The 12303-nt window shown below is 33.3% G+C and overlaps 1 protein-coding gene across 5 annotated transcripts in view; it reads right to left on the bottom strand.

Moving 5' to 3' along the window:
• Positions 1-12303, bottom strand: part of SLC4A10 (solute carrier family 4 member 10) — a 304278-nt gene that overhangs the window by 32272 nt on the left and 259703 nt on the right. For all 5 annotated transcript variants that reach the window (XM_045558894.1, XM_045558891.1, XM_045558893.1 and 2 more), the window contains 4 exons: positions 11025-11130; positions 5825-5986; positions 4261-4374; positions 2248-2409 (listed from right to left, as the gene is read on the bottom strand). In XM_045558894.1, the coding sequence (XP_045414850.1) occupies positions 2248-2409; positions 4261-4374; positions 5825-5986; positions 11025-11130 (544 nt within the window). The remainder of the gene's footprint in view (positions 1-2247; positions 2410-4260; positions 4375-5824; positions 5987-11024; positions 11131-12303) is intronic.

Here is a 12303-nt window from a genome sequence, read left to right on the forward strand (position 1 = left end):
TGGCTCATGGAGAGCAAGGAGTAAGAGAGTGAGTGATGTGTGATTTATAAGACAGAGAGACCTGGAAAGAGCAAGGATACAGAACAGCAAAAAAGGTAGTATCACTCTCAGCAAATCTTCGTTTACTTCTAACTTTGTTTTAATGTGATTTCATTAATAGATAGAAAACATGCTGGCTGAATCAGTTTAACTGATAGCCTTTACACCGGGTAATTTTTCAGTGAAATCATTGGGATTTCTGCCGAATTATAAAGGCTAAAAAAATCATTCTTTGAAAGGTAAACAATGATAATATAGCTAACTTTCTTCCTAAAATAGAAGTTTTTAGGTCATTTTTAGACATGTGTTATATAACGAAATATATATAGGAATTAAAAATGAGAAGTCAGATATATATTGTTGATATGGTATGAAAAAAAAGGAGCAACATGTACTATGAAAATATATATTTGAGTATGTATCAAAATGTAAACAATGTTATCTCTAGGTAATGAAATTATAGTTTTTCAATTTTGTTTTTAACTTTTTAAATATCTGTATTACTTTATAATCAGAAAAATAGAGATGCTTTCAGTTTAAAACAATAAACTTGTATCTAGGAAAAATGTTTTCCTACTTTTTAAAGAGTGGCAGAGTAACATAATATTTAACATAAAGTGCTTAAACTTGTTTTATAGATCTATTTAATTAACTGTGTAACTTCAATAATAAAGTCATGGTGATATTTGCTTTTGCAGAGGTGGCATTTTAAAGCAAATAATATTTTTTAAATATTGATATTAAATAACTGGGCTATTAAATTTGGAAATCTGAATTCCTTATTTTGAGAAAGAACTCTATAAATGATTCCAAATTTCCAATGTTGAATGGCCTCATTCAGCGGCGTTTTGAAGTCAACTCATACAGACTTAGTGAGGCAATTACAAAATTTTCCTGCCAGCTGATGTCATGTCGATAGCTTGAAATGGGCCATAGGAGGAGTATTCACATCATGGAAATAGGCAAACATTAGAAATCAGGTCTCTCTCTTGTTTTTACACTAAGGTTAAACATGTACTGGCACACTACTAGTCTAGTTCCTAAGACTTTATAAGATATTTTTATAAAATATATTCTTAATAAACATTTTATTTGTTAAAAACTGCAAGTGAGTTGAATGAACTCTTTTTTAAAAAGGTTTTGAGAACTCTTAAGTTACTTTCTACAAAGAGAATGAAGAATGCCCTTTGTTTTAAGAAAGACACACATTCTCTCCAATATATACACAAAATTCCCTCTTAGTAAAACTTATATCACAAACGTGTGCTTTCCCACATTTATGTAACTACTATATCCCATCCAAAAGTTTAATCAGAGATATTTTTCATCTCTCTACCATACTTATAAAATTCTATAAAATATGATTTCTGTTGCTCTGACAATGATTTTTTTCTTAGAGTTTAAAGGGTATGTGAAGATAGCTGGAAATTTCCCCATGATACCAGAACAAAACAAGATTATGCATGTTCTATTTTTACAAGGGTTGATTCAGATTATTTTAACTATTCAGTGATTGCACTGATTTTATTTAACATATTCCTGTACGTGATAGTGCTCACATTACATATCTCAGACAAATTGCATACCAGTAAACAACTTTGATTATTCAAAATTGCAAAATGGCAAGGTCAGAATATGTAAGCTACATCCATGTTTAGTTATTCTCTTTGTAAAAAAACTTATTGAAATCTGCAATAAAACTCAAAGATGTCACTTACAAACTGTAACATTTATGGCTAGGTTTTGCTGTTATAGGCAGCAGAGAGAATAATGATTAAAGAAAATCAGAAATATCTGAAGATGCAATTTTTTTTCAATAATAAATTCAATGTAATAAATATACCTAGGATTAAATAGAGGAATCTCTGATGTAAGACAAGTTAGTAAGGTTTTACACTTCATTAGAATAGATTGTTATTTCATTAAAATATGTTAAATATGGTAAAGTTAAAACTTTGACAATGTTTTTTAAGACCTGAAGATAAGGGCTCAGACTTTACAGCTCAGCCAAGTGCTACAAACAAATAAATTTTCATCTCATTGAAAGACAAAATATCTCGTAAGATAATAAACATTTTGAATCTAAAAACATTATTTCAATATTTCACTGTACTGATTTGAATACAGAATACCAGCAAAGTCTAATGAACATCAATTGATGTCAGTTAAATTAGAATTATTTACATTAAAATGTATGTTAAAATATACCTTTAGCTTATGCTCTTTTCTATTGATGATGACAGCTGTAATCTGTTGGTCCATAAAAATTAGAATAGTACAAAGCAAAGCTGGAATAACAGCAGCTATTACTGTCCACCATGGATTGGGACCTAAAGGTGTAACAAACCAGCCACGATCATCTCTGGTGGGCTGTAAAAAGTAAAAAGAATATACATAGTTATTAACTGGATTAATGGATACCTAATCAAATTAAGTCTTATAGATGCATAAAGGAAAGTCCTAATCATAAACTGATGAGCTGAGTGGTCTATAATGAATAACAATAATACTCATAAAGCATTTATAAGGTAGAAAGCACCATCGTAAGTGCTGTAAATATTTTAACTCATTTTTTCTTCACAACACCAGAGGGAAGATGATACAGATAAGAAAAGTGAGGCACAGAAAAATCCAGTAAATTGCCAAGGTCCCAAATTTAGTAAGTGGCAGAGATGGATTTGAACTCTGACAGAGTGCCTCAAAAAAATCTATGTTTTTAATTAATACCTATAAAAATAGAATAATATTAATACTCACTATTTACTATTGGCAAATTTATTTACATTTACAAATAGCATGTTGGCCACTGTCCTAGAACTGAGATACAAAGATAAATAAGTCAGAGTCTTCTTTCAGTTTAGAATCAGAGACAGACATATAAAAAGAATATTTAAATATGGTATTGTAATAGTTATTTTGATGTGTGCACAGGCTATGGTGCAAAAATGGAAAAAAAGACACTTGATCACATCAGAGGCAAGGAAGGGTACCAAACATGGCTGATGTCTGAGATGATTCTTAAAGGAACTCACTCTGACAATGACCCTATGAGGGTCCCCAGCCCTATTTGGTAGATGAGAAAATGGAGGCTCAGAGAGGATAAGGAACTGGCTCAGGGTCACCATAGGTTGAGTATCCATAATCCGAAAATCTGAAATTTGAAATTCTCCAAAATCCAAAACTTTTTGAACACCAGCATGATGCCACAAGTGGAAAATTCCATACCTGACCTCATATGACAGGTCATACATATTATTAAAAATATTGCATACAATTACCTTCAGGCTATGTGTATAAGTTTTATATGAAACATAAATGGATTTTGTGTTTAGACTTAGGTCTCATCCCCAAGATAATCTCATCATGTTTTTGCACATATTTCAAAATCCAAAACAATCTGAAATCTGAAATACTTCTAGTCCCAAGCATTTCAGACAAGGGATACTCAACCTATATCTCATTAGTAACATGGTCAGAATTCTATTCCAGACCTATCTTTATCTGTTTTTCAAGCCCTATTTGCTGTGCAATTCTGCATCAAGATAATGCATTTCCCTTAGTTTTGAAATGCTTCTTTAACTGTTAGGAGTGTTTTATATAAATATATCAATTGCTACAGTTGACAGGAAATTTTTCAAGAAACAGGTTTGTATTTTGTTTTTTTTTTTTTTTTTTTTTTTTTTTTTTTTTTTTTTGAGACAGAGTCTCACTTTGTTACCCGGGCTAGAGTGAGTGCCGTGGCATCAGCCTAGCTCACAGCAACCTCAGACTCCTGGGCTTAAGCGATCCTACTGCCTCAGCCTCCCGAGTAGCTGGGACTACAGGCATGAGCCACCATGCCCGGCTAATTTTTTTTTTGTATATATATTTTTAGTTGGCCAGATAATTTCTTTCTATTTTTAGTAGAGACGAGGTCTCACTCTTGCTCAGGCTGGTCTCGAACTCCTGACCTCGAGCGATCCACTCGCCTCGGCCTCCCAGAGCTAGGATTACAGGCGTGAGCCACCGCGCCCGGCCCAGGTTTGTATTTTGTAATTTTTATTTTTTTAACATTAGACCAAAATTTTGGTCATGCTGTGTGTACTTTATTTTCTGCTCTATTAATCTATATTCTTTATATTTTCATGAAAATCATAAGTACTAGGGTTATAGGCATCATTTAAATGAAGATTAGACCTAGAGAGATGGAGAGATATAGAGTAAGTGGTAGGATAAATTCACCTTGAAAACACTTGGTACTTGCAGCTTTGGAGATGGGATTCCAATGGCATAGTCAATTAAAACCATACACAGAATTGTAAGAAAGACAGCAAAGTCACTCACTATGGACCGAACCTAAAAATAAGGAAAACACTTTGTCACTTGAAGGAGCTGTAAATATCGAGGAATATTCTGGAACATAATCTAGAATCACATTTTATAAACATTTTATGATATAATATCTTAATATTATATTTTATGCATACTATAAGATTATCATTAGCTCTGTCAGAACTTGAATATATGTTTATGTATTGCTATCTTTAAGATTGGTACACACTCAAAATTTCCAGAATGAGGCATTATGGAATAGCTACATGATGGTTGTGCTGTTTTCAGTATTTATTTAAAATCTAAGTTTATTATGAACTCAAGTATGTGAATATTTAGAACACAGAATAAGGTGGAATGGCCAGAATCTGGCTGAATTTTAGGGCTCTTTCTCACATAAGTAACATTTTAATATGATAAACCTGAAGTACCATAAAATAAAATTATCTATTTTTATTGAAGCATAATGTTTTAGCTTATCTATGATATAAGTATGGCAGTTGGAAATATACACAACAGAGTGGGAAATTTAAAATTTATTCTATGTAAGCCAATTTTTAAAGCCATTTTTTATTTATAAGGCCAATTTTGAGCAAATATCCTCATACAATTATCAACAAGATCTGGTTTCTTTTAAGATGCCTTTATGACACACGCACACAAAATGCTTGAGATTGTTGTTTCAGTTGAACAAAAATTTTTTTGTATTAATCTGACTATGCTTTTGGCAGAAAAATCTTATTATACCTTAAGGAAGGAGGAGGTGACCAAAAAAAGCCCTCTGTGGAAGGAACAGTTCTTGAAACATTTTCCCAGAGTGGAATTTTAATTATAATCTATAGCTCATCCCTAAAAAGCTTGCTTCCTTGTTTCTTTTCTTTTCTTTCTTTTTTTTTTTTTTGGCGGAATCAGACATTATAGGTGTTACTTTGCAGTGTTAAATATTGAACTAAGCTGTTTCTCTGTTTACTTTCCTTTCCAAATATGCAGATGCAAACGTGGTGGGTTAGGGGGAGCGACTGACGCTTTAAAAACTGAAAAAGAGAATAGTGTTCCAATGAGTCTTGTAGGGGCTTTCCCAATTAGAGAATGTAGCATAGGTTCCTCTGAGGTATCTGTCACGCTGGAATAGTTCCCACTGTTCACTGGGCAAGAAAGTGACAATCAGTAACGCAATGTGTGCTGTGAATTTCCAAAAACCTCAGTAGGAAAGTGGGAGTTGATCCTCTGGGTCTCCAGAGAGGAGAAAAGCCTACAGGGAATGTGCACTCCTGGCACCTGCAGCACAAAATGCCTTCTCCTCAGCCCCCTTTCCTCCCCCCACCCCAAACTGGCAGCTCACTCACACAAAAGCCTTGAGTGGCTTCCTTCATTACAGCAATTGCTCTTTCTTTTATCCTAAAACACACAGGACTTCAGAATATGTTGTCTGTTAGTTTACAATTACATCAGAAAATTAAAATAGTCTGAGTACCTTGGTTGGAAAATATCGGCTAGTCTTGAACTGCTTCAGGGTGGCTGACAAAGTAACTGTGGAAAAGAACAGGATCACTGACCAAAATAGAACATCTGGAACATAAGGATGATCATGGCCACAGGCTCGTCCAACGTACTCTCCATGCAGTGACTTGCATTCCTGCCAGAGGAGGTAAAACAAATGGAGCTATTGAGAAAAACTGGATGCATTTCTTTCAGAAAACTAACATCTTCTGATCAATTGCAGGGAGATGCTGAAGCTTTTCACTGATGGATCTCACAATGATTTAAGGACATTACATTATGCTTTTCAAATTTTATTTGCCTAGATAGTGAGAAATGTCAAAGATTTATATTATATAAAATCTGAACACAAGGCATTTTTTAAACTGTAAATTTAAATCTATAAAACTAATTGACTTCCCAGTTAATGTGTATTCAACTTAGTATCTTCTAAGTTCCTAATACTGGATTTATTGAAAATATGACATATATGATAGTGAATGGTTACTAAGGTTAGACACTATGCCAACTCACTTAAATACATCCCTTTAATTATTTCTCATACCAACCCTATAAAGTAGGTAGATGTTATTATTTCTATTTCATGTCTGAGGAAACGAGGTATAGAGAGGAGAGGTTAAATAATTTGTTGTGGCCTCACCACTGCTGGGTGGCAGCAGAGCTGTGATGAAAATGTAATTCCTGAAGTGGGAATGTTATTGCATATTAAAGAACAATGATTTTGTAGAATTATCTAATCCAAAAGCTACCAAGAAAGATGAGAAAGGCAACAAGAAAGCTACGTTATATAATTACCGAAATTAAATTGTGAGTCAAGGAGGGACTATTGAACTTGGATTAAAGAACAAACGAGAAAAAAATTACTACATGAGCAAGGCAAAGCTCATGTTTTACTATGACTTCTCCGTGGTCTTTTTTTCTGGTACTGTTTCTACAAGCCCCTGAAGAATCACGTCTAATTATTGTCTTAGCCATGAGGTGGCAGCAAAGTCAAAAAAATTTTCTTTCTCCAAGAAAAAAACGTTAAATATTTTGAAAGAAAAAAATTATTTTAACTCATTTTGGTTTCTCTTATTTTATTTAAAAATCAAGGTTACTAAAGTATTTATTTTTTATTTAAAAACATAGATAAGAATGATTTAAATGATCCAGTGACCTCATCATTCCTTGAGGTATTCTGGCCTTGAACAAAAATTGAATTGTACACAGAGATCTTAGGGAAAACTATGGACTGGTAGATTGATCACCAACATAGAGTCTGCCTAATGAATCAGACGTCAGGCCCTGGAATCCTTGTATAGTGTAAAATAAATACTTTCAAAAGATTCCAGAATAAATCACAAATAGCTACCTTGTCATCAGAAAACAAACAACTAGTAAAATCTACTTGGAGTATGTAGCTATCCTAAGCCTAAGATTATTGAGAAATATGGTTATTACACCTTATAATTGTCTAAAAGTATCTGCCCTCTTTTCTATTCTAACTGCAAAAACCTTCCTTGATAGCTAAAGTTGAATTCTCATTATCCACATTAAGCTAACACAGAGGACTATAATACTTGGCTAATTGAAAAATCACAGAAAAATCCCCCAGGCCTTAATTATAGCTTTAATTTTCCTTCTCTCAAAACTCTGTAAAAATAGATAAAGTAGCAAAAATGAATCCTTATGTTTTTTAGCCTCTTCTCCTGCGCCTGTCTAGAAATGCTAGTAGAGCAATCACTAAACAATGTAATGGGTAAGCAAGATGACTAAACAACAAACAGGAACTAAAAGTTCCATGATAAACACATTATCTATAGATTTGTGAGCATCTTCAGTCATTTGTACAGGTATACAAGTCTTCTAAATGGTCCTTGGATTTGGCTGGGTCTTGGTCTCAAGTTTTCAGATCATAGATGCTATTTAAAGGATCACTTAACTATCTTACAACCTATAATAAATTGCCAGTGGTCTGCATAGTTACTTTAATTCAAAGCAAATTTGAAAATGTTATTTATTTTTCTTTTTTTGGAAGAAACAGGGGTTAATTTCAAAAAAAGAAAAAGAAAAACCATGACTTATTAAATTTGACATTTATTTTCAGGTTTAAACTAATTGTACCCCCAACACAGACACACATGCACAAGTACATGTACACATACACATGCACACATGCATGTATGTGCACACACACATACAGAATAAGTCCTGAAATTTAGAAGTGAAAACCAAATCCAAATCCTGCTCTCTTCTTTTGAGTCTAACATATGGTTTCACTTGCAATGGGTACTCAAAAAATGCTTGTTGACAAACTGATTTCTACTAATTACTCTTCAAACACATTTTAAGTTTCAACAATTCTATAAGTTGGCAAAAATTATGTTTGATAAAATAAGAAATTAAAGTTGGAATTAGTGCCCTGCCCCTTATATATGTACAAGCTAAATACTGAATTCAGGCATTGAAACAATATTTAACTAATTGCTAGTTAACTGCTTGTAAATATTTTAAATCTTTATTTAAAAATTCTTTATAATGGCTGATTTTCAGATACTGCTAAAAATACCTAGAACATCTAAGTATTCTAGCTTACCATAAATATTTGCACTACATAGTAAATATGTCAAATGAAACTATTTTTCAAAATGATCAGTATTTATCAAGTATTTAACACTTACTATGCATATAGCAGTTTAGGAGAATCAAAGAAATCTTAAGTTCTTTGCCCTTGCTGAGTTGGCAAGGTATAAATTACAATTCATGAGACATGTAACAACTCAATAAAAAAATACTGGACCTGCCAAATAAATAATATGTAAATTAAATTACATCACTATTTTAACAAAATTTGTTAAAATAGCCATTAGCTCAATGCTTTATTAATAAAGTACTTTGATGATGGTAGATTGATTATACTGAGGAGGAAAAATTAGCATTACAATTAAGACAAAAATTTTAACAGTCTTTGTTGACTTAAAAGTTACAAGATTTTTTTCATTATATAACATTCCCTCCCTTTGGTTATAAAGGCTATTTCTGGCCAGTTATCAATTGGAAAAACTGCTCTTAACTAATGAAAATAATATGAAAATTCTGCCAGAATGTTAACAGCTAGTACAGAACTTAAGAAAAAAAAACAACACAATGCTACGGTTGCTTTGACTGCAAAATGGTTTTCACTGTACTCTGCTTGACCCTAAAACTTTTAATATCTAAAATTAACTTATGGCTAGCCAAAGCAACTAAGCTGTAAGTCTGTCTCTTAGAAGATTATTATTCAGCATATGCTAATACATGGAATGAATATTATATTTAATATTAAACTATCAGAAAATCTAAAACACATAGAGTAAATAATCATGTTAAATAATTTAGATATGGGATTATTTGAGTTTTAAGGGGACATCAAGACAAGGGACACAAGCAAGGGACTCTTTAGACATAATATATTTTAAAAAGGGGAATATAGGTAGAAGACCCACTGCTGAATGAATCCACCATGATCGTATGTATAAATTTTGAATGACCATGCATTCTTTCGTGATCAGCTCAACATTTCTTTTATTGTTCAATTTAAATGGCTCTCTGAGTGAAAGCAGCCTGGCAATGTTATTTTTCTAGGGAAAAATAGATGGAACAGAATAAATGCTAACAATAACAAGAGAAAACAACAAGAGTAAGTGAAGTCTTATTAAGAGAAAATGACTAGGGTAAGAATAAAGGTAGCAAAATACAGGTCAAGATAGAATTTCAGTTTTTTTGTTTGTTTGTTTGTTTGTTTTGAGACAGTCTCACTCTGTTGCCCGGGCTAGAGTGCCATGGCGTCAGCCTAGCTCACAGCAACTTCAAACTCCTGGGCTCAAGCGATCCTCCTGCCTCAGCCTCCCGAGTAGCTGGCACTACAGGCATGCGCCACCATGCCCAGCTAATTTTTTCTATATATATTTTTAGTTGGCCAGATAATTTCTTTCTATTTTTAGTAGAGACGGGGTCTCACTCTTGCTCAGGCTGGTCTCGACTTCCTGACCTCGAGCAATCCACCCACCTCGGCCTCCCAGAGTGCTAGGATTACAGACATGAGCCACTATGCCTGGCCAGAATTTCAGTTTTGAAAGAACATGTTCAATGGGGAAAATTGAGAAAATAGGCAGTAGGTTATGTGCTCTTTTAAGAATCGTGTTTAGAGTTTTATAATATCTGTACAACAACAACAAAATTCTATGTTCCAGTAACTGGACCACTTACAGAAATGGCATGTGTTTGATCAAATGAACTAGAATTCACACATTTTTTTGCTGATGGTTAAAATTTGAGCTTATACAGGTAGATAAAGTGGCAGAAGCTTTGGATTGTAATATTTGTAACAGGGAAGAACAGAAAAGAAACTAGGGCTACTTTCGTTTTAATATTTATTAAAAAAAAAAGAACACTTTTTCAAATTACAAGATTTTATGGAACAGAAGTAAAGGATACAAATGTATATAGGAAAAGGACAAACATCATAATACTAGATTAAGAAAAATTGAGAAATGCAGCTATGAAAAAAAAAAAAGAAATCGCAAAGCAGAGAAAAGCCAAAGAAAATAAAACAAAGGTACAGGATTTAATTTTTATAGGATTTAATTTTTACATGTTACCATCCCCTCATTGAGTAGAAGATAATGGAAATGAGGAAGATCTTGTTGAGTGAGGTGCTAGCATTTTGTTAAGAAAAGTGACTTTTATTCTTCCTAAAGCCTTTAGTATTTACACTAAAACATTAAAAACATCCCCTCCCCCTCAGCATGCTCTGAACAGCTGGAGCAGTATTACAGAGTAAAGTAAAAGCGTTCTGGGTTCTTTACACAGAAGGCAGACTTAGTTCTGCCATCTGGTTTCATTTAGGTCAACACCACTTGTATTTAATGTGCTTTTAGTTCATTTCAGTCATATCAGTCTGTATATGTGGGCTTTTAGAGCAATTCAGGCCTACTAACTATTAGAAGCATTTTAATTTCATAATGAACGATAATCCCAATATACTGATGAATATCTGAAATGAATTAAATTAAAATTAAAACAAATCTATCACTTTCACAATATTATGCATTCAAAAAAATTTTACCTTAGTGGCAGTAATTGATTCAAAATGAGAACAAAAGCCCCTACAATAATGACTCAAAATATGACCTATTTTTCAATGTTTTACTTACTGACACAGTTAGGTTCTCCCAAATTATGTTAGAGGCAGAAATATTGGACTCTTTCCATTCCTTCAATGTGTCATTGCTGGGATTATGTGGTTCCACACAGTTACACCTGAAAAGGCAAAATAGTATCTCTTGTGAAATAAGTAGCTTTTTGTCTCAATACTCAAAACAAATGTACAGTGGGTTCTTCTTCCCCAGTCACAGCATTCCTTCATCTGACAGACAAGTACTTAGTTTTTCCTAAACTACTCTACAACAGACTGTTTCCAAAAATCAGGATAGATATATTGCGATGTTCTTACACCACTCTATAGTGTTTCCTAGAATGAGTGGTCCAAATAAACTTGATTTGCCCTTCAGAAAACATTTTCTTATAGAAGCATTTCATAAATGATGGTTAGTCTCCCAGATTAACCCACATACACTACATAACTTGAAAGTTCTTGGACTGCTCTTTTGGTGATATTAATAGAACTGTAAAACCTAACTGCCATTTCTAAAATTATTACTATAGGAAAATAGCTTATAGTTTCTAATTGGTAAACTTCTCTGCCTAAGCAATAGGCTCTCTTTTGTCTTCTACATCAGGGAACTAAGTCTATTTTACTTTACCACCACTTATTCATTCCTCGAAGAGTTATTGAGTGCCTATTATTGCAAACAAAAACAAAAACAAAACTCTACTTGAGTTGCATGATACAGACAGACATGCTCTTGCTTTCACTAAGGCAGATTAGAGGATTCCCCAGCTGGGCTTACTTGGGGATGGGCCTTGAAGAGGGCAGAGGGTTTCAATGAGAAAGTTGGTAACAAGTGTTTTAAAGAAATAGGATAAGGAAGCAGTAGATACTATGGTCAGTTGCAGTAACTTCCATGACAGCAGAAACAGGAGCCCCAGCAAAAGGAAAATGAAGACACCAGAGATGCAGTAAAAAACATTGATGAATATAGGTTGTTCCTAAATTCCAGATTGGTTGTACAGTCATAGAACACAGGCCTTTATGTCAGATAGCTCTATCAATTACTGGCTGCATGACCATGGACAAATTATTTACCCACTCTAAATCTTGGTTTCCTCATATGTAAAATGTGGATGAAAATGCTTACTTAATAGAGCCATTGTTAAGAATAAGCAAAATGATTAGACAGATAGATATGATGTGCTATGATACGTATTAGGTGCCTAGTATACACTTAGGCAGTTTGGGAATTGTGGCTTGCTATCATCATGATCGTTATCATTACTATTTTCTGGTTCCTTCTTCAGTCTTTCACAAAATGC

The sequence above is a fragment of the Lemur catta genome, chromosome 8 (assembly GCF_020740605.2).
Source record: "Lemur catta isolate mLemCat1 chromosome 8, mLemCat1.pri, whole genome shotgun sequence".
Lineage (NCBI taxonomy): Eukaryota > Metazoa > Chordata > Mammalia > Primates > Lemuridae > Lemur > Lemur catta.